The 22056-nt window shown below is 42.3% G+C and overlaps 1 protein-coding gene across 2 annotated transcripts; it reads right to left on the bottom strand.

The window, feature by feature from the left end:
- Positions 1-3962: 3962 nt before the first annotated feature.
- LOC120059385 (serine/threonine-protein kinase 38-like) lies at positions 3963-18834 on the bottom strand. Of its 2 annotated transcripts, none has more exons than XM_039008395.1 (13): positions 18368-18834; positions 15323-15459; positions 13852-13903; positions 12422-12544; positions 12234-12317; positions 11968-12091; positions 11471-11625; positions 11122-11233; positions 9446-9507; positions 9167-9284; positions 7811-8030; positions 6675-6769; positions 3963-6327 (listed from the first exon to the last, which is right to left on the bottom strand). In XM_039008395.1, exons 2-13 carry the CDS (start codon positions 15451-15453, stop codon positions 6188-6190), a joined length of 1416 nt encoding a protein of 471 aa, XP_038864323.1. In that variant the 5' UTR covers positions 15454-15459; positions 18368-18834; the 3' UTR covers positions 3963-6187. The 2 variants fall into 2 exon arrangements, with proteins under 2 accessions (XP_038864323.1, XP_038864324.1); XM_039008396.1 differs by having other exon boundaries at positions 11131-11233.
- Between the last annotated feature and the right edge of the window lie 3222 nt (positions 18835-22056).

The raw sequence follows: 22056 nt of genomic DNA, 5'->3' as shown, positions 1-22056 counted from the left end.
ACGGTGCAAAGTACAGAGAGATCCTTGATGAAAGCCTGCTCCAGAGCACTCAGGACCTCAGACTGTGGCGAATGTTCACCTTCCAACAGGACAATGACCCTAAGCACACAGCCAAGACAACGCAGGAGTGGCTTCGGAACAAGTCTCTGAATGTCCTTGAGTGGACCAGCCAGAGCCTAGACTTGAACCCGATCAAACATCTCTGGAGAGACCTGAAAAATAGTTGTGCCAGCAATGCACCCCATCCAACCTGACAGAGCTTGAGAGGATCTGCAGAGAGGAATGGGAGAAACTTCCTAATACAGGTGTGCCAAGCTTGTAGCTTCTTACCCAAGAAGACTCGAGGCTATAATTACTGCCAAAGGTGCTTCAACAAAGTATAATAAAGGGTCTGAATACTTATGTAAAATGTGATATTTTTTTCCATTTCTAATACATTTGCAAGCATTTCTAAAAACCTGTTTTTGCTTTGTCATTATGGGGTATTGAGTCGATTGATGAGGTTAAAAACAACTTAATCAATTTTAGAATAAGGCTGTAATGTAACAATGTTGAAAAAGTGAAGGGGCCTGAATACTTTCCGAATGCACATCACCCCCTCCCTTTTGAAACCTTCAGAGGGACGGAAACTAGGAGAGGAAATGTGGGAACAAATGCACTTGTTTCTTACAACTCCTTCTCCATAGTGTATCAGACAAATTACGGTTAGAGGGGTGGAATCCAAAAATACATGGGTAAAGTCGTAACAATACATTTAACTAGATGTGTTAGACATTCTATAGAGAAAAGGTGGCACAATTTTTTTTTTTATGTGTACATACTTTGATGAATACGAGCTGTTTCAGAGGGGTTGTGGCTGATTTCAAAACGGTAGGATACACCGGAGCATCCTTCGCGAGGAAAGGAGGAATCTCTTTACACTGCAGTTATTCTGCAATTACTGCATCAAATACCAGCCGACTGCAGTTACAAAACTGCAATCTAGGGGGAAACCCTAAAACTGACATTTCTTCACTAATCTAAACCAACTGTACCCCTAAAGACAAGGAATGAAAAAAAATAAGTTCAACATAGGGGTTTTATTTAATGCTGTTCAAATCTACCACCATAGTGCAGGTCAGTATTGCTACCATCTGTGAAACAAGCGGACTGCCATTGACTGGCTAAATGTGCTCTTTGAAGGGAGAAACAATACAACTAAAAGCCAATTTAAGCCTGATTCGAAAACGTGGTCGGAGGCGCGGTATGGATGGTGTGAGGCAATTGCGGAGCCTCCGGAGGCATGCAGAGGCCAAATTGAGCGCCGTACTGCATCGCCTTGTGCCTCCCAAATTTTGTAACAATGCAGAGGGCTATAGCGCCACATTTACATGATTGGTTGACGGTAGGTGAGGGCGGGAGGTTCTGTATAAACAAACTCACTTCCTTAACAAAAGCTTTGCATTGCTCGGCGAAGTATGAATTCCCTGACTTCTGCAGAGACCATATCCCCGTAAATGCTGCACGGCCAATGCAGACGTCAGATTGGGTTAAAAGTTGCTGTATGATCAATGTTAAGTGGCTACCATATTCAAAAGGATGCATGGTGTGTGAATCAAATGAACAGAACGCCCTGCACATCTCGAACATGTAGCGTTGTCGGTTCCTCAGCCTCTATGGTACAAGTAGGCTATTACTAGCTTAGGGATACTGCCTAGTGCCTTTGTGGAACATTGGTAAGGAGTTCTCTGAAAACCCTGGTGGAATTGAGGACTACAGTTTCCACAGCTGGAAGGTAAGTTCTATTACAAGACTAGTTTCTGCTGTTTAAACTGGCATACATGACAACTCAGCCCTGTAAGAAATTCTTCACAATATTGAGTGATGACAGAGCAATGACTGGGTGACTTCATGATGGGGCTTGAGAAACTGGTTGGTCCTGCTAACTTTCCCCCTAGCCTCCTTTGTTGTGGAGGTTAGCCTTGCACAAAAGCCAAAAATGGATAACCTCACCCTTCTGTTTGGATGGGAAAAAAATAAATAAAAATGCTTCCACTTAAGAGTCTGAATCGGTTGAGTAGCAAAATCCAAATTAGGAATAATTCATATTCAAGCCTTTTGTTCACAGCGTTTCCATTATTCCACCTCATAGAACTACAGAAAAGTGCCAATTTAAGTTGTGGTTATTTTGTAGTCAAAACAATTTCCAGAAGAAAATGTATAAGTCCTGCACATGGCTAGCTTGCTTGTTCAACCAGTGAAATGGCATTAATTCCACTGGTCCATCAAAACAAACACTGTAGAAATGCTCACTACAAAATTCTAAAGACGGAAGATTTAAGAGGTGCCCATTCCTTTGCTGTACAAGTCAGACAGACATTAAGTGCAGGGTTAGTTATTCATTGTCAAATATACACACACATTAAATACAACCCCCTACTTTTGATTAAATGGTCACACATACCAAAAGTTGACACCTACTCATTCAAGAGTTTACTTTTACTATTTTCTACATTGTAGCATAATAGTGAAGACAAACTATGAAATAACACATATGGAATCATGTAGTAACCAAAGAAAGTGGTAAACAAATCAAAAATATTTTAGATCCTTCAAAAGTAGCCACCCTTTGCCTTGATGACAGCTTTGCACACTCTTGGCATTCTCTCAAACAGCTTCACCTGGAATGCTTTTCAATTAACAGGTGTGCCTTGTTAAGTTAATTTGTGGAATTTCTTTCCTTAATGCTTTTGAACCAATCAGTTGTTGTGACAAGGTAGGGGTGGTATTGAGAAGATAGCCCTATTTGGTCTTTTACCAAGTCCATATTATGGCAAGAACAGCTCAAATAAGCAAGGAGAAACAGTCCATAATTACTTTAAGACATGAAAGTCAGTGAATACAGAACACCAAGAACTTTGAAAGTTTCTTCAAGTGCAGCCGAGAAAAAACAAAACAAGCGCTGTGATGAAACTGGCTCTCATGAGGTCCGCCACAGGAAAGGAAGACCCAGAGTTACCCCTGCTGCAGAGGATACGTTCATTAGAGTTACCAGCTTCACCACTCACTGATTGCAGCCCAAATAAATGCTTCAGATTAAGTAACAGACATCAACTGCGTGAATCAGGCCTTCATGGTCAAATTGCTGTAAAGAAACCACTACTAAAAGGACACCAAAAAGAAGACTTGCTTGGGACAAGACACATGAGCAATAGACATTAGACCGGTGGAAGTCTGTCCTTCAGTCTGAGTCCAAATGTGAGATTTTTGGTTCCAACCGCAGTGTCTTTGTGAGACGCAGAGTAGGTGAACGGATGATCTCCACATGTTTGGTTCCCACCGTGAAGCATGGAGGTGTGATGGGGCTTTGCTGGTGATACTAATTTATTTAGAATTCAAGGCACACTTAACTAGCATGGCTACCACAGCATTCTGCAGCAATACACCATCCCATCTGGTTTGGGCTTAGTGGAACTATAATTGTTTTTTTTCAACAGGACAATGGACCTCCAGGCTGTGTAAGGGCTATTTGACCAAGGAGTGTGATGGAGTGCTGCGTCAGATGACCTGGCCTCCACAATCAGCTGAATTCAACCCAATTGAGATGGTTTGGGATGAGTTGGAACGCAGAGTGAAGGAAAAGCAGCTCAGCATGTGGGAACTCCTTCAAGACTGTTGGAAAAGCATTACCGTTGAAGCTGGTTGAGAATGCCAAGACTGCAAAGCTGTCGTCAAGGCAAAGAATGTCTACTTTTAAGAATCTCATTTTTTGGTTACTACATAATTCCATGTGTTATTTCATAGTTTTGATGCCGTCACTACTATTCTACAATGTAGAAAATTGTAAAAAATAAAGAAACCCTTGAATGAGTAGTTGTGTCCAAACTTTTGACTGGCACGCACACACAATGTATGCCTTTGAGAAAAAGAACAGCATACACACCGTTGGGTGACATCTACAAAATAACTTGAGGTTATCAGTGTGGGTTAATCAAACATCATTTTTACTGAGCATATCAACCATTCCTCTGAAGACAAGCAAATCACACACACACCAAGCAGCATAAATTAATACAATTATTTAAAAACTCATATGCACTTTCCCACCTCATCCGCCCAAATAGTTTTTAAACCCAGCATTACAGAATCATTTGGACATCAAGCATCAGTAAAATGTTAGAGACCAGTCTCAAACCAGCTGTCGCTCAGTTGTAAAAAATAAATTATAATCTGGCTATTCAATTTCAGCAAGTACTCTAAACTACCCAGAACACCATACAGGGATTTAAGAAAAGACCAGATGACATCTTCCCTGTGTGACAGAAACCTACCACTAAATGGTGGCTTTGGCTACATTCAGCATTTTGGAATTAACATGGCATGAAATTAATCTGCCACTACACCTTGGGATTACATTCAATTCAAATGACACAGCATTTGGGATTTTGTTTTAAGGACAGTCACATATAGCCCTGGGTAGAGTTAAGGTCAGAGTTTCTCCCTCACACCTCTTGAAAAGTAAGGAACTTCCAGGTGACATATCCTTGACAAAACTTCAGACAAATGCAATGTTTAAAATGTTACTCAAAGCTCAGTTGCTAAGAAAAAAAAACAAGCGACAGCAAGAGGAAACTATAGACAAGACAGGAAGTGAAAGGTGACGTGAATGATCCAAACCTGGGGTCAGAGTATACAGACCCTGAGTGTCACTCAATCTAAAAAGGTGCTCCTTTTCTATTCCCCGTTCCTTCCAGCTCCACTGAACCAACTTGCGCTGCCTGCCACCTCACCTACCAAGCCCCTACAGACCAATGGTCAGGAAGTAAAAAAAAATGAACGAGAGAACAAACAGAAGATTGATGTCTTGGCCTTACTTCTAGCTCCCCTACCACAAAAGGTCCATTGAAAAGTAAACCAAAGAAATGGTCGGTAGGCGCAAAGTTTTGCATTTGACTGTGCGCTCTAGCTAAAGGACATGCATATCCAGAAAAAGTTAGAGCTATAACAGATTATTGGCGAATAATAAACTCAGGACAGCATGAATGCTACCCTTCAAAAGTGGATGATTGTCAAATCAAGAATGAATCTAAACAAGTGGGCTTCTGGGAGGTGTAGTTCCATTTCAAATGGAATCATATTCCAGAGGTGATTCTATTGCTATAAACACTTGCATAAATCCATGTATAAAAACAGCTCTACCATTGATGGTATTGAAGTGACAATTACATGGGGACAAAGCAATTACATTGAAACCCTAAAATAATAATCTCAGCGTCTTTGGTTAAGAGTTGTCTTGTTGCAACAGGCAACCTGTCGGAAGCACAAGCACCCAAGATGCTTCAGAGAGCTCACTAAAAACTCATTAGTTCCCATCAAATGACACTCCATTTCTAATGATTTTAATAGGGGGAACTCATTTCTAAAGATGGAGAATTCAATTGTGTGGAGCAACATTTTTCTCTCGTTGAAAAAGGACTGAAGAGAGTAAAGCTAGCCCTTTGACAGAAAAGCGAGACATATTGGATCCCAGTCCCTTGATAATTGGCCGCTCTGCTAAGACTTCAAAGCCCGTTTATGACGGGGGGGGGGGGGGGGGGGGGGGAATGCGGGTATAGCCGGTTGAGTGTGGTCCGCTGGTGTGACAACGGGCTCTGGCCCCTAGGGTGACCGGTTATGCTGGTATCTTGGTTCGTTCCTGTGGAATAATGAAGCATAGAGAATCAGTCTTGGCCGAGTTGGACCGATGCTAGTGGAGATCTATGAGAGATGTTCCCCAAACTAAGGCAATAACATCTCCAAGACTGCTCTTCGGTGGATCCCACTTTTAAGAAAGCTATGGGAAATTCAATACTGGGGTGGAACAGCATGTGAGTTTCCATGTAGAAAAACAATTATGCCATGAAGAATTGAGCTTGCAGACAGTGTAATGGGAACACCATCCATATCTTCCAGCACTATACTGGCTTTTTTTTTTTTTTAGATCGACACAGACTAGAGTTGGAGTAGGCCACACTTCTCTACACAGAGCCCTTCAACAAGTCCCATGCAAGGGAAGGAGGAACGTCCCTTCAGCAGGAAGGGCCCAAAACAAGGCTAATTTAGTTTCTTTTGGAGTTTGGAGCTAGAGGAGTGGTCGCTGGGCTCCATGGTGTATTCCTTTTGAATGCCAGTCTGAGGGGCAGGTAGAGTGAGTGAACAAAGAAATTATTCATCTCTTCCCTGTCTTCATGTAGGAGGGGATGGTCCCTCGGGCTGTGAGGCCCTCGAAGCGCTTGTAGGTATAGTTGATGAAGACCCAGTCCTTGTTCTTCAGGTCTGCCTCAGAATGGTTAGACACCACAGGGGCAGCTGAGGAGGAAAAGTAAAGGGATTATTTCACACAGGGCAATTTAGGAAAACAAAGGATTTAAAAAATTATATAAAAAAAAAAACAGCCTTGTTTCAAGGTGGTTGACCAGGGCTGTGTTTATTAGGTACCAAATGAAAGAAAACTGACAACCTGGGAGGGACTACCAGGGGTGTATTCATTAGTCGCAGACTATTGCAAAACATTTTGCAAGGGAAAATGTTTACCGTTTACTCTAGGAACCAAACAGAACAGAAGGAACCAAAAAACGGGGAGGGACCTAATGAACATGATACTGTCGATCTATGACTACTGACAGCTACTGGTGTTGTGACAATAAGCAACGTACCTGTTGGCTGGAGGATATCGGAGTCTGGGAACTCGTCAAAGTTGGACGTGTCGTCGATGCTTTTGATCTGGATGGGAATGGCAGCGGGCCTCTCTCTGTAGGGACAACACGGGACTCTGGTTTTATAACGGGACTGTTCTCACCCGTTTAAATATATATTTTTTTTTTTAAATGCACCGCTACATTGTCAGAAAATGCTAGCCAGGAGATTATGGAGGTTGGTAAATAACCAGCTAATAAACTTTTTTTTATTTATTTTTTTATAAATGGTTTGGATGAAAATACACAGACCTTCCAACCTTGAATCATTTTTACGAGTACCACTTCACAGCACACGCAACCACAATGCTCAAATAATAGGAGCAGGCTAATTCATGTTTTGCCTAATAATGATGTTGGCAGAAGACTGCCTCCATAGGAATAGTAGGCTATACAGATAGACTTATGGGTACTTGGCTGCTCTTCAGTAGCTAGCTAGATATACTTTTTTATATTTTTATGTACAATCAGGGCTTTTTTTTGACGGGATATGGGGGAGGTCCGGAGGGGGGCAGTCAACTTAAAGTTGGAGAATTTTGCATTTGAAAAACATGTAACTGCCATTTCCTGAAACCTAGAGTCTTAAATGATATCAAAAACTGTAGCCAACACAGAAGTTTTGGGTTTTATCCTAAATTAAAATTGAGGTGGTCTTAATGACACTTTCATATTTTTCTAGGTAACATTTAGGGGTAATGATTATTCCAATTAAATAGGTGTCTTTGTGGTTCGCCTCTAGAAAAATGTAAACTGTCTAATTTTGTTTGGGGGAGACATTTTTGAATAATTCAATTACTGGATGCAATGTAGTAGTCTAGTTTACAGTAGGCTATTTGGAATATGAAACAACTGAACTAGGCCTATATGAGCTTGTTTCAGATCTCCATGTTCTCGCCCAAGTCCTGACTCCACTACAACTTCAGACGGTTGAGTCAAAAAACACAACATGCCAATTGCTACATAATATAGGGTAGTTTTTCGTACCAGAGTACTTTGACCTCAAATTGCATGCATGGTATACAAAATGCATGCACTTTGGCAGATCTGCACACACCAAAAAAAAAAAAGTTATGAACTATTCTTTTAAGCCCTCCTACCTGATGTGGTCGTAGTCCACCCCTTCGAAGAAGGCGTTGCCCTTGATGTCCTCCACCCCCGTCGCTCCAATCCTGTGCTCCTCTTCGCAGCAAAACCTGAGGATGAGGTCCTTGGCCTTCTCGGAGATGGGCACTTCCGGGGGAAAGGTCAGTGTTTCCCGCCAGTTCATCACCTTCCTGTAGGTCTCCTGGGGGGTCTCCGAGCAGAACGGGGGATAGCCTGGAGCATAATACACACAAGGAATCAACACATAAGCCAGGCATGGCCAAATGCATAGGAATGGCATCATTTTGTGACATTCATAATACGCACTATATTAGACACACAAAAGTATGTGGACACCCCTTCGGCTGTTTCAGCCACACCTGTTGCTGACAGGTGTATAAAATCAAGCACACAGCCATGCAATCTCCATAGACAATCATTGGCAGTAGAATGGAATTACTGAAGTGCTCAGTGACTTTCAACGTGGCATCGTCATAGGATGCCACCTTTCCAACAAGTCAGTTGGTCAAATTTCTGCTGTGCTAGAGCTGCTCTGGGTTAACTGTAAGTGCTGTTATTGTGAAGTAGAAACATCAAGGAGCAACAACAGCTCAGCCGCAAAGTGGTAGGCCACACAAGCCCACAGAACGGGACCGCCAAGTGCTGAAGCGTGTAAAAATAGCCTGTCCTCGGTTGCAACACTCACTACTGAGTTCCAAACTGCCTCGAAGCAACGTCAGCACAATAAGTGTTCGTCTGGAGCATCATGAAGTGGCTTTCCATGGCCGAGTAGCCGAACACAAGCCTAAGCTCATCACGCGCAATGCCAAGCGGCAGCTGGAGTAGTGTAAAGCTCGCCGCCACTGGAGCAGTGAAAACACATGTTCAGGAGTGATGAATCAAACTTCACCATCTGGCAGTCTGACGGACGAATCGGGGTTTGGCGGATGTGAGGAGAACGCTACCTGCCACAATGGAGAGTGCCAACTGTAAAGTTTGGTGGAGGAGGAATAATGGTCTGGAGCGGTTTTTCATGGTTCAGGCTAGGCCCCTTAGTTTCAGTGAAGGGAAATCTTAATGCTACAATTACATTCTGTGCTTCCAACTTTGTGGCAACAGTTTGGGGAAGGCCCTTTCCTGTTACAGCATGACAATGCACCCGTGCAGCAAGCGAGGTCCATACAGAAATTATAGCAGCAAAGGGGGGGGACCGACTCCATATGAATGCCGATGATTTTGGAATGAGATGTTCGACGAGCAGGTGTACACAGATTTTTGGTCATGTAGTGTATGTTTGAAAGATAATTTCCAAAAACTACCATCAATGGCTTTGAGGAGGCTCCAAGTAGAACATGTCAATGAGATCTCACCTATCAGCATCTCATACATGATGACTCCCAGGCTCCACCAATCACAGAGCTTGTTGTATCCGTTCTGCATGAAGACTTCTGGGGCGATGTAGTCAGGGGTGCCCACAGTAGAGAAGGCCTAAAGGGAGAGAGCAAAGACAGTATCAAATTCTTTTTATATATTTTTTTTTACTTGATTCAAGGCTTCATAGTATTGTATAAATGTGACTACAAGACCACGCCAATACAAGTGTGAGTGTGTAGAATATGCTGCCTTCCTATCTAGCTTTATTTTCTCACCAGCTGTCTCCTGTTCCTCTTCCATGTCTCTGCTTTCCTCTTTGAGTTCATGTTATTGAATGCTGTAAAGAAGAATGAACAGTTCTTTAAAATGATGCAACTTACATACTGGTTAAACCGGTTTAACTCACCTGCAGGTTAAGATACAGTGCATACGGAAAGTATTCAGACGCCTACACTTTACGCATTTCGTTACGTTAGTCTTTTTCTAAAATGGATAACTTTTTTTTATTTATTTTTTTATAAACATTCTCAATCTACACAATACCCCATAATGACACAGCGAACAGTTTTTTTATGTATAAAAAATTCACAACAGAAATACCTTATGTAAATAAGTATTCAGACCCTTTTCTATGAGACTCGAAATTAAGCTCAGGTGCATCCTGTTTCCATTGATCATCCAAAACTGAGCAATCAAGGGAGAAGGGCATTAGTCAGGGAGGTGACCAAGAACCCAATGGTCACTGACCGAGCTCCAGAGTTTGTCTGTGGTAGAGTGGCCAAACGGTAGCCATGACAGCCCGCTTGGAGTTTGCCAAAAAGCACCAAAAGGATTCTCAGACCATGAAAAACAAGATTCTCTGGTCTGATGAAACCAAGATTGAACTCTTTGGCTTGAATGCCAGGTGTCATGTCTGGAGGAAACCTGGTGCTAGCATCATGCTGAGGGGATATTTTTCAGCGGCAGGGACTGGGAGACTAGTCAGGATCGAAGCAAAGATGAACGGAGCAAAGTACAGAGCGATCCATGATGAAAACCTACTTCAGAGCGCTCAGGACCTTAGACTGGGGTGAAGGGTCACCTTCCAACAGGACGACAACCCGAAGCACAGCAAAGACAAAGTAGGAGTGGCTTCGGGACAAGTCTCTGAATGGCCTTGAGTGGCCCAGCCAGAGACCGGACTTGAACATCTCTGGAGAGACCTGAAAATAGCTGTGCATTAACACTCCCCATCCAACCTGAAAGAGCTTGAGAGGCTCTGCAGAGAGGAATAGGAGAAACTCCCCAAATACAGGTGCCAAGCTTGTAGCGCAATTCCAAAGTCTCGAGGTTGTAATCGCTGCAAAAGGTGCTTCAACAAAATACTGAGTAAAGGGTCTGAATACTTACGTAAAATGTGATATTTAAGATTTTTTTATACGTTTGCAAACATTTCTAAAAACCTGTTTTTGCCTTGTCATTTATCAGCTCTAATCCAGTGATTTACAGTCAGGATATATTCAATGAATTTGTTAGTAAGGATTGTAACATGCAACAACACAAATATGTACACACTGGTAAAACACCTTTATATAATATAAAACATACCTAAAAACAAATCTAAGTTCTTACCTTAAAAAAAAAAAGCACATTTCAAATCAGAACCAGGTTTGTAGAGAAACATTAAAAATGCTCAATCTGGGACATTTCCTACTGTTCAAATACATTTCCAATTAATAGAATTTATAAATTCCTTTTGAGTTTAGTGCATCCGTTTTACTCTATCATAACCCAAATATTACATCATTGTCATTTGAATGTTTGCAAACAAAGTGTAGCTCCAAAATATGCTTCCAAATATCATGTCAATCTCAACAACTATAAGGGCTCAGACACAAACTCCAGATTGTGGCTTTAACATTGATACAGGGTGTTAGTATGTAAAGTAATGGATTGATTGGAGATGCCTGACTTTGCTTACTGAAGTCACTGGGGAGGCTGTGGTTGAGGTTCTTGTAGAACTCTGTACGATGGGCCCTCTTCAGACCCGTGCATAAACCAAAGTCAGACAGCTTCACATGGCCCTGGAACAATCAAAAAGCACAACAATCAAGGCACCTTCAGTACAGGATCATATTCATTACTGCACACCAAAGCAAAACCTTCTGCACCACAAAATGAAATCAAGCATTTCTTATTGGACAAGTTTAGTCCGTTTTCTTCCGTTTGGTCCCTTGTGAATTCGACCCAGTTGTGCACTTTAACCAAACCACCAATCTGAGCTCATATTTATGTGTCTCCAAGTCCATGCTCAAACTCACCCTGGAGTCTAGTAGCAGGTTGTCAGGTTTGATGTCTCTGTGGATGAAGCCTAGTTGGTGGATGGAGTCAATGGCTATCACTGTCTCAGCGATGTAGAACTGAGTGGCCTCCTCAGTCAGAGTATCCTTCTTCATGAGCAGGGTCATCATGTCACCTGTAGGGGGCAGCGGCATGTTAAAAATCACCACATTGCAACTGGACTTTGAGGCGTATTCAGTGAGGCAGTTTGTTTTGGTGGAATTACAGATAAATGTGCTGCACAGAATTGTTTATTTTGGACGATGGCAGGTTGCTTGTTCTATACAAAACGGGTTTTTCTGCAACATTGCTTCTCATTACTGGGATCGTATTCACAAAGTGTCTCAGATTAGGAGTGCCGAGTTTGGATCAGTTTTGGCTGAGTCGAGTGGAGTAGGCACTCCTACTCTGAAACACTATGAATACAAGCCCCAAGGTCTAAATACACATGCAAGACTCGCATGGGAGGGGGTCGTACCGCCAGGCAGGAACTCCATGATGAGGTAGAGGTTCATCTTGTCCTGGAAGCTATAGAACATCTTGACCACCCACAGGCTGTCTGCCTCCACCAGAATGTCTCGCTCGGCACGGATGTGACCCACCTAAGAATACACGCACGGCACCATACATTTTTTTTCTCAATTGCATGACAGTCACTCATGTTTGTATCAAAGACACTGCTTTGGACATTTGAGAGAAATTACTGGCCATCAATGTATACCTCCCCTACTCCTTCCTCCTCACCTGTTCCTTCTCCAGCATGTCAGCCTTACGGAGGATCTTCATAGCGTACACATGGCCTGTGTCCTTTTTCTGCACCAGACGCACCTGGGGACAAAGAGGACCAGAACGTGCGAATAATGTATTGAATAATAAGCTGAAACTCTGCAAGGCTACATAAAAGACGTTTATACTAAAGGGATGATGCCTACCTCTCCAAAAGCTCCTCGGCCAATCACCTTGAGGGACTCAAAGTCCTCCAGGCCCAGGCGGGTTCGTTTGAGACGCAGGAAGTCTGTCTCTTTCCTGGCGTGCTGAGAACGCCGGATACACTTCTGCACAGGTAGAGGGGGAAATGGTTAGTGTGAACGTGTCAAAAGTTTGTGTGTGTCTGTCAGGGTTTCCGTTAGCCGGTAATAGCTGGCTTTTGTCAGAAAAATATATTGAAAAGCAGATAAATAAAATTGGCACCGGCCAATTGCCCAGGAGAAGGAAAAGAAATCCCATTGTGAAATAATGCTTTTTAGCCTATTCATTGATGGAAATACATTTGACTGGTGATGCTTAAAAGTCTATAGGTTATTTGCATAATTTAGTGGAATTAAACTGGCGCGTGTACAGCATATTCGTTACCTTATCACATGCGTACAGCATAGAGAGCCTTTGAGTGGGAAATCTGTCAGACAGCGTAAGCGCAGCATCTTGTGGTGCTTTCAAGACAACTGGGAACTCAAAAACACGTGGTCAAATCATGATGTCAGTGATCTTCAGGTCGGAAAATCTGAGCGCTAGAAAGAGGCCCGATTCCAGAGTTGGAATTACGAGTTGAAGACTATTCATAACGATTTCCACCCCAGTCGGAACTTGTTTTATTCCCAGTTGTCTTGAATGCACTGAAGCCTGAGATTTGAGTTGTTTTGAACACAGCATCAAATGGCAATGGAAGGCAGGCTTCATCAGCACGTCACACACCACTTTGCAATGAGCTGGAGGCAGTACGCATTTTGAAAACATATACTTAATTGTTTTCCCGCTAATTGCATTATGGAACTACCATTAGACTGGAGTCTACTGCCTTGTCCACATTGCTGCGCTTATGTGAAGAAATAGTTATTCAACATTAAGCTAAATATTCTGATCTGTTGCATCAGACTCATAGCTTTTTAAGTTATTTATTTTTTATGTAGCCTAGGTCTACTTGTTGTATGAATTTAGGATCCATCGTCCCAGTGTGATTGGAATAAACCATTTCTCGATAAGCTGACCAATACAATAGGTAGCTTAAACTTTCCTACTATAGTAGATTAACAGCAGAATCGCTAGCCAATGTCAGTTACTCATCTTGTTGGCTGAGGAAAAGTAAATTCTAACATGTTCAAAGTGCACATCAGAATTCAGCAAGGACAGCACACCGTTCCAATCTAGACTTGCATGTTCTGTTAATATGAATTCCCACATGCTAAATATGATTTGTCATTCAGGGCACTGTGGGTGGACGCCCTAATAAAATTATGCACTCAATGCATAAGGGTCCAGGAAATTTTTAAAATGTACGGTAAATTTTAAAATGTTGCCTGTCAAATCTCCAGCGAAACATTTTCATTATGGAAACCCGGGTGTGTGCCCGAGTACACAACCTCACCTCTTCATCAACCAAGCCCTCTTGGTCCATCACCTTTTCCAACTTCTGCTGCCTGGAACAGAAATGCAAAAATAATTCACTTTCATTCAACTAATGTGTATGGTGTTGGGTTGATACTTTGTTCAAGAACAGACACTGCTTTGAGTGGCGAATGGTTCCAGCTAAGCCACATACGTATTCTCCTTTAACACCAATTAAGTGCACTATATAAACACAGCCACACATCTCTACCTTGAGAGAAAGAGTAACCTTCACTGGCTTATCGAGCAAAATGTGTAAGGGACTAAGAGTTTTATTGCGTCATTGAGCAGTATCCTTCCAGAAAAACACAGACCGGTGTCGTTCGGGTCCTTATGCCCACATGCTTTCTATGGATCAACCCCATCACCACAACATCAGGGTCGTATTCACTAGGAACAACACAGAACATAAGAACTGCTTGTTTTCGTGTTCCGTTGCAAAATGATTTGCTACAGTGTGCACTAATGAATGCGACCCAGGGACTTACATATTAGTAGTGTCATTTCCTTCTCTGCTCTGAAGCCGCTGAGATAAGAGACCGCCGAGTAACCTTTGGTTGCCAGTGATATTAATAGGGCTATCTGCTAGTAGGGGTTGGATTGGTGCCACTGTGTGTCATGTTCACTGTTTATCAGTTTCCTCTTGAAGTCGACACAAACAAGGTCCTCCTGTGGCCATGAGGGCGAAACCGACTCAGACCGCTACTTGACAATAGCCAACTGCCATGTCTTCACCATCAGCTGCTTGTTTGATCATTACTCAGGTAAGTGTTTGAACAGAAATGGTCATTTACTAATTATATATATATATTCTTGACATGATTTCAAAGTATATGTGTGTGTGTATATATCTTGACATATATATATATATATACTTTGAAATCATGTCAAGAATTTGTGAAACATTCTGGTTTATTGCACTCAACCTCTGCCTACTTTTTCCAAGATCACAAGTTTAAAAAAAGCCCCCAGTCAGTGCCACACACATTCTTCACACATCAGTTGTTTTTATCTCGAAACTGAAATGATCTCAGTGTGCTAGAGCGCACACAGACAGGGTGTGGTTTCCATCAAAGAGAGCCAGGGAGGTAACATGAAAGACCGCAGACAATTTGCATTTAGAAAGAGCATAGAGGACTACCAAGCAAGACAGACAAGTGTCATCAGCCCAATATAAAAAGAAAAACGGGAGGGAAAAGCTACTGTTAAAATGTGAATATCTTCTACAGAAATAATGCAGTGGCCACCATTTCTTAGTCTAAATCGTCAGCTAACACATTCATGAAGCACAAATACCAAAGTTAGCAACCGCCACCTTGAATGTCATAACGCATATGAAGAATGTAGCAATAGAGAAATTGGAAAAGATGGATGTCGGTGGAAAGCATTGGTAGAACGCTGCCCATTGGCTCAGCCCAGACGGGTGCATGCGTGTGCAGTCGGAGGCCTACCTCATCTCTCTCTCCTCGTGTTGGGCGATAAGGTTGCTGTAGAAGTTCTCCAGGGTTACTTTGGCCATGGTCACGCGCTCCTTGGTGTGGTTACTCATCGAGGAGCAGGAACTCTGGCCCATCATTGCCATGGTTACCTAAGGGATGCACAGGAAAGGGGGGACTTTACCCCTACCCACATGTATTACCTCAACTAACCTGTCCCCCCGCACATTGACTCGGTACCCCTTGTGTATAGCCTCGTTATTGTATTGTTGCTCTTTTATTTTTTACTTTAGTTTGTTTAGTCAATATTTTTTTTAGCTGCATTGTTGGTTAAGGGCTTGTAAGTAAGCGTTTCACAGTAACGTTTACACCTGTTGTATTCGGCGCATGTGACATAACTTGATTTGTTTTGCAATTAAGCAGCCTTTATCCTGCAGACCACTTGTTCTCAATCCTGGTCCTGGAGCCCCAAAGGGGTGCAAATGTTTGTTTTTGCGTTAACACTACAGTTGATTCAAATGATCAACTCCTCGTCAAGCTTTGATGATTTTAGTGCAAAGGCAAAAACTGGTTCCCAGGACCAGGATTGAGAACCACTGTTCTAGACCAGGAGTAGGCAATTAGATTCAGCCACGGGCCTATTTTTGTCGAAGTGGATGGTCAGGGGGCCAAAACATAATTATAATAATTAGTACATTGCAAATTGACCTAAAAGAGCCTATTTGATAGGGTTGGGAATTGCCAGGTACCTCACGATACGATATTGTCACAATACTTAGGTGCCAATACTAAATGTATCGCGATTCTATATCTATTGCGATTTGATACTGCGATTTTATTGCGATTCGATTGCGATTCGATATTCCAAACATATTGATCACCATATGTCTGCTGCAGAAGTATGAGAGAACATGAGAAAATGAATTTTGATCAGTCAGGGAAATAAGTGCTGAAAATAAATTGGCTCCCTACTTAAAAAAAGATTGAGAACAAGCCATGAAGAAGAAAAAAAGACTGTAGTTTTAGTGCAGGTACAGTCAACTAACGCAAAAACAATACTGTGATCTTGTCAAAACTATATATCTTCAAAAATAATATCCTGATGTCTTTTTTTGATTACATTTTACATTGAGACACTATTTTATTTGTGATAATATTTGGTGAAAGAAATGCTAAATTAGTCATTTTTGCTGAATTCCTGGTGATTTTACAGTGTTTTTTAACCAATAAGGCTCACTCGCAGGCCGGTTTTAGCCCGTCAGCCACCTGTTGCCAACCATGATAGACAGAAAGAACTGCAAATAGGCGTACACTGGCATGATTAACTTCAAGTCCAAAGGAAGTTGTATCTTCATAGTCCTTGTAATTGTGCTGGTTTTCATTCACACACACCAGCCTATAGGCATACTCTTGCAAACACTTTCACTGGGTCATAACTTTGCTTTTAAATTTTCAAAGTGCTGAGATCAGCTCTTTCTAAAACAAGGTGCCAAAAAGAGTTAAAGACAATTGGTCTCTTTCAGTCATTGTACTGTAACTCAATGTCCACTCAGCGCGTTCTACATGGCTGTGCAACAGGGACACTGTACCCTTGAGGTTGAGGTAGCATGAGGATGGGCACGTGGAAAGAGTCTGCCATTTGCCTATGAGCTCCAAGCATATACAAAGCCCTTGATTTGTGTCTTGCCGATGCTAGAAGGTCAGAGTAATTCAATTATCTGTCAGACATTCTGTTGGCACTGAATAAGGTCATTAAAAGGATTAAAAGGAATGACTGGTGTCCTATAAAACGAGAATTAAAGTCGCCATGTGTATAGTCCTACAATAAAGCCTGGTCACTAATATTGTGACAGCAGTTAAAATGATGGTGTGTAAATCAACTTCGTGCACCCAATTCTGGTGCGCATTACTGTGAATCAGAGAGGGGTAGGCTGTGTGCACAATCATGGAGTGTAAACTGTGCATTAAGGATACGTCACCTTGTCTGTCCAAGCTGTTTAGAAACCCCTACAACACATGCAAACAACTCAAGCATGCCTTACTCACAAATAGCTACTTAATATATACAAATAAAATAGGCTAGCTAGCTGCAAATCTGTCATGTAGTTAGCTAAGCCAGAAATAGCTATAGCTAGCTAGCACATTCAGTCTGATTTAGGTTGACTGTCTGCGCTGAATAGATGCATTCGTTAACTTCAGCTGCATGTAAATAGCTTGCTAGGTAACAGCAAGCCGCTTAGAGTTATTGGCTAGCTCAATGACAAGTACAAAGTGGAGAGCTTCATCACATATGAATGACAATTGGCTAAATAGCTAAAGTAAAATACCATCCAAGTTAACCAACACTATCAAACTTGTCACAACAAGGCAAGCGTGTCTAGCTAGGTAGCTAGCTAAGAGACCAGCCTACAACCAGTCCATCCGGCTAGCTATCAGTATCTTTGACCAAGCCATCAAATCCCATATATTTGACTTTGCACACGTTTGTATGTCTATTGATGTGATGTAGCCATCTACATCGTGGAGTTGAGGGAACACACTTGGATAGTTAGCGGTATATAACAACTAGTGTTGTTGTGGCATTAAAGACAGCTTGCTAACTAGCCTCGCGGTTTACTGCTGCCAGGTAACGTTAACTAGTTCCGCAAACCCAATCAGAACGTAACATACCTAGTAATGTTAGCTAGCAAGCAAACGTACTAAATTCAACAACAAAGTATATTGTATATGCATTTCAAAACTGTCTAACCACAGCCAGGTAGCTAGCTTAATCTAGCTAAGGTTAGATTGCATAGCTTCAACAAAGGTAGATAGCTAGCTAAAAATAGCACAGTTAGCTTAAAAGTGGGAAAATATCACTTAGCTAAATGGCTACACTACTACTGATAGTTAGTCATTGATGCCTGGCTGGCACTACTGTAACGTAACTAGCCCAAGAGACAACTAGAAGACGGGAGGGGGCATATTGACCATAACATTTCATGTCACAAAACTAGTAGACGTGTTATCGTATAAAAATTATAATCGGTTTCTCAGCAAGTTTGTCTTCTGTTATCTTACCTTCGCAGGAACGACTCTCTCTCTCTGCTCGGCTGTGTGTGGCTCAACCCTGTGTTTCCCTTTCGCTTTAAACTCATCATGACGCTTGGTGGCCAACAAGGCGAAGCGCAACGATTTGAGATTTGCCACACCGCTTCTTCTTCCGGTCACTCTCTCTTTTAGTCTCTGCCTACTCACAGTGAATCCTCACCCTGTACCCATCTTCCTCTACCTCTCTCTACACTGCTTCAGCATACGACACTTTCTGTACTACCTGACCCTAGCAACCTCAACATGCCTTTCTTTCACCGGACACCTCTGATCTCCAGCCCCATGGGCAGCCCCACAACTAAGACACAACTTTCTCCACCGAAACTACACATTCCTTCGTATCATGCTCACATCTTGGACTCTTCCCCGTGTACATACTGCTGCAAACATGCCGATAAACTTGACACCTACAACGCTGAAGTATTTTAGGAACAAACGCTCTCAAGGGATAACTTACACACCTACTTAACCTTATATGACAAACACTCTACATCAAAACTAACCAAAACAGACATCTTCGTTTCCCCAAGCACTCCAACTAATCTGCGTCGCACAAAACAGCGACTGTCACAAACGGGAATCTGTTCAACTGTTGCTGTGTGCGTCAACGTTGAAATGCCTGAGTTAGATGACCTGGTGAAAATATACGTTACTGCGCACTCACGTTTATCAATCGAATAATCTAATAACTGGCAATTTCAGACTATACGCATACACTATTCTAACCTTCATGGTGCGTTAAGAGAACAAACAAAAAAACGTTCTTGGAACTGTCACTGAATGCTAAGAAAACTGGGGTTCGGTCCCTGTCAGTCTGCCCTCCGAATTCGCTACAACGTTCTGCTGTGTAGCCTAGGCCAACACCTTGCATAATGGCAACTATGAACGATCTTGTCCATGGTGCTTTACTGACATTAGTATTTCCCCCTTATGGAAACTATCCTTCTAACAACTATAGGCTAGTAGGCTACGTGAGCACACCAAATAAAACACGATCCTGGAAACCGTGTGTATGTTCCATGTCAAGCTGCTCTCCAAATTCGCTACAACACCACTATTTTGCAGCGCATTATACAATTATAGTGGCCCACTAGATTCAATACCTTAACCTGTAGGCTAATCGTAAATTACAGTGGGAAAGTGAAAGTAAATTATAGGCCTATCCAACGGCTGCGGGATAAATTAACAATTAAGCAGGGGTTTTACGCATGTGTCTGTGGGAGGAGAGGCAACTCAACGACCACTCCGTCATGCGTAAATCAGATAATACGAGGCGCTGTTTGATTGTTTCATTACAATATATTCATGGATGCATTCTCCCTTTCTTGAAATAATCATTGATCTAAATATACTGCAAATTACTGCCCTGTAAGAGCTGCCCTGGTCAACTGTAAGTGGTGTTATTGTGAAGTGGAAATGTCTAAGAGCAACAATGGCTCAGCCGCAAAGTAGTAGGCCACACAAGCTCACAGAAAAGGACCACCAGGTGCTGAAGCACGTAGCACGTAAAAATTGTCTGTCCTCGGTTGCAACACTCACTATGAGTTCCAAACTGCCTCTGGAAGCAACGTCAGCAAAATAACTGTTCATTGGAAGCTTCATGAAATGGGTTTCCATGGCCGAGCAGCAGCACACAAGCCTAAGATCACTATGCACAATGCCAAGCATCGGCTGGAGTGGTCTAATGCTCGCTGCCATTGGACTCTGGAGCAGTGGAAACGCGTTCTCTGGAGTGATGAATCATGCTTCACCATCTGTCAGTCCAACTGACGAATCTGGGTTTGGCGGATGACAGGAGAACACTACCTGCACCAATGCATAGTGCCAACTGTAAAGTTTGGTGGATGAGGAATAATGGTCTGGGGCTGTTTTTCATGGTTCGTTTTTTTTCTATTATTATAATATATTTTTTCACCTTTATTTAACCAGGTAGGCCAGTTGAGAACAAGTTCTCATTTACAACTGCAACCTGGCCAAGATAAAGCAAAGCTGTGCGACAAACGTACAGTCAATAACAGAATAGACAAATCTATGTACAGTGTGTGCAAATGTAGAAGAGTAGATAGGTAAGGAAATAAATAGGCCATAGAGGCGAAATAATTACTATTTAGTATTAACACTGGATGTGCAGATGATGTAGAGATACTGGGGTGCAAAAGAGCTAGAGGGTAAGTAATAATATGGGGATGAGGTAGTTGGGTGTGCTATTTACAAATTGTCTGTGTACAGTGATCAGTAAGCTGCTCTGACAGCTGATGCTTAAATTTAGAGAGGGAGATATAAGGCTCCAGTGATTTTTGGAATTCGTTTCAGTCATTGGCAGCAGAGAACTGGAAGGAAAGGCAGCCAAAGGAAGTGTTGGCTTTGGGGATGACCAGTGAAATGCTGGAGCGCGTGCTACGGGTGGGTGTTTCTATGGTGACCAGTGAGCTGAGATAAGGCAGGGCTTTACCTAGCAAATACTTATAGATGACCTGGAGCAAGTGGGTTTGGCGACAAATATGTAGTGAGGGCCAGTCAACGAGAGCATACAGGTCGCAGTGGTGGGTAGTATATGGGGCTTTGGTGACAAAACGGATGGCACTGTGATAGACTACATCCAGTTTGCTGAGTAGAGTGTTGGAGGCTATTTTGTAAATGACATCGCCAAAGTCAAGGATTGGTAGAATAGTCAGTTTTACGAGGGTATGTTTGGCAGCATGAGTGAAGGAGGGAGGCTTTGTTGCGAAATAGGAAGCTGATTCTAGATTTAATTTGGGATTGGAGATGCTTAATGTGAGTCTGGAAGGAGAGTTTACATTCTAATCAGACACCTAGGCATTTGTAGTTGTCCACATATTCTAAGTCAGAACTGTCCAGAGTAGTGATGCTTGTTGGGCGGGAGGGTGCGGGAAGCAATCGGTTGAAGAGCATGCATTTAGTTTTACTAGCATTTAAAAGCAGTTGGTGGCCACGGAAGGAGTGTTGTATGGCGTTGAAGTTTGTTTGGATGTTTGTTAGCACAGTGTCCAAAGAAGGGGTAGGCCCCTATGAAGGGAAATCTTAATGCTATAGCATAAAATTACATTCTAGACGATTCTGTGCTTCCAAATTTGTGGTAACAGTTTGGGGAAGGCCCTTTCCTGTTTTAGCATGACAATGCACCCATGCAGCAAGCGAGGTCCATACAGAAATTATTTGTCGAGATCGGTGTGGAAGAACTTGACTGGCCTGCACAGAACACCTTTGGGATTAATTGGAACGGCGACTGATAGCCAGGCCTAATCCCCCAACATCAGTGCCCGACCTCACTAATGCTTTTGTGGCTGAATGGAAGTAAGTCCCCGCAGCAATGTTCCAACATCTAGTGGAAAGCCTTCCCAGAAGAGTGGAGGCTGTTATAGCAGTAAAGGTGGGACCAACTCCATATTAATACCCATGATTTTGGAATGAGATGTTCGACAAGCAGGTTTCCACATACTTTTGGTCGTGTAGTGTATCTACACAAAGATGTTGTGTCTCAATCCAAAAGCAAAAGCAATTTAGATTATGGTACAAAGTAGTTGACTTTGGGTATTTCAAAATAAGAGTCCATATTACCACAAGGCCTTCATTTGACATACCACTGTTCATTCCATTTACAGTTCATTTAAGTTATTTTGATATTAAACTAATGCACT

Source organism: Salvelinus namaycush, chromosome 14 (genome assembly GCF_016432855.1).
Source record: "Salvelinus namaycush isolate Seneca chromosome 14, SaNama_1.0, whole genome shotgun sequence".
Classification (NCBI taxonomy): domain Eukaryota; kingdom Metazoa; phylum Chordata; class Actinopteri; order Salmoniformes; family Salmonidae; genus Salvelinus; species Salvelinus namaycush.
Note: the sequence above shows the minus strand (reverse complement) of the source record. Positions and strands in the feature narration are given on the sequence as shown.

Excerpts from the sequence above, each read along its gene's own strand:
- LOC120059385 (XM_039008395.1), bottom strand. The coding sequence starts at position 15,453 with ATGGCAATGATGGGCCAGAGTTCCTGCTCCTCGATGAGTAACCACACC. Across the intron at positions 13,904-15,322 it reads CACGAGGAGAGAGAGATGAG|GCAGCAGAAGTTGGAAAAGG; the intron begins GTAGGCCTCCGA and ends TTTCTGTTCCAG. Across the intron at positions 8,031-9,166 it reads CATGTATGAGATGCTGATAG|GCTATCCCCCGTTCTGCTCG; the intron begins GTGAGATCTCAT and ends ATTATGCTCCAG.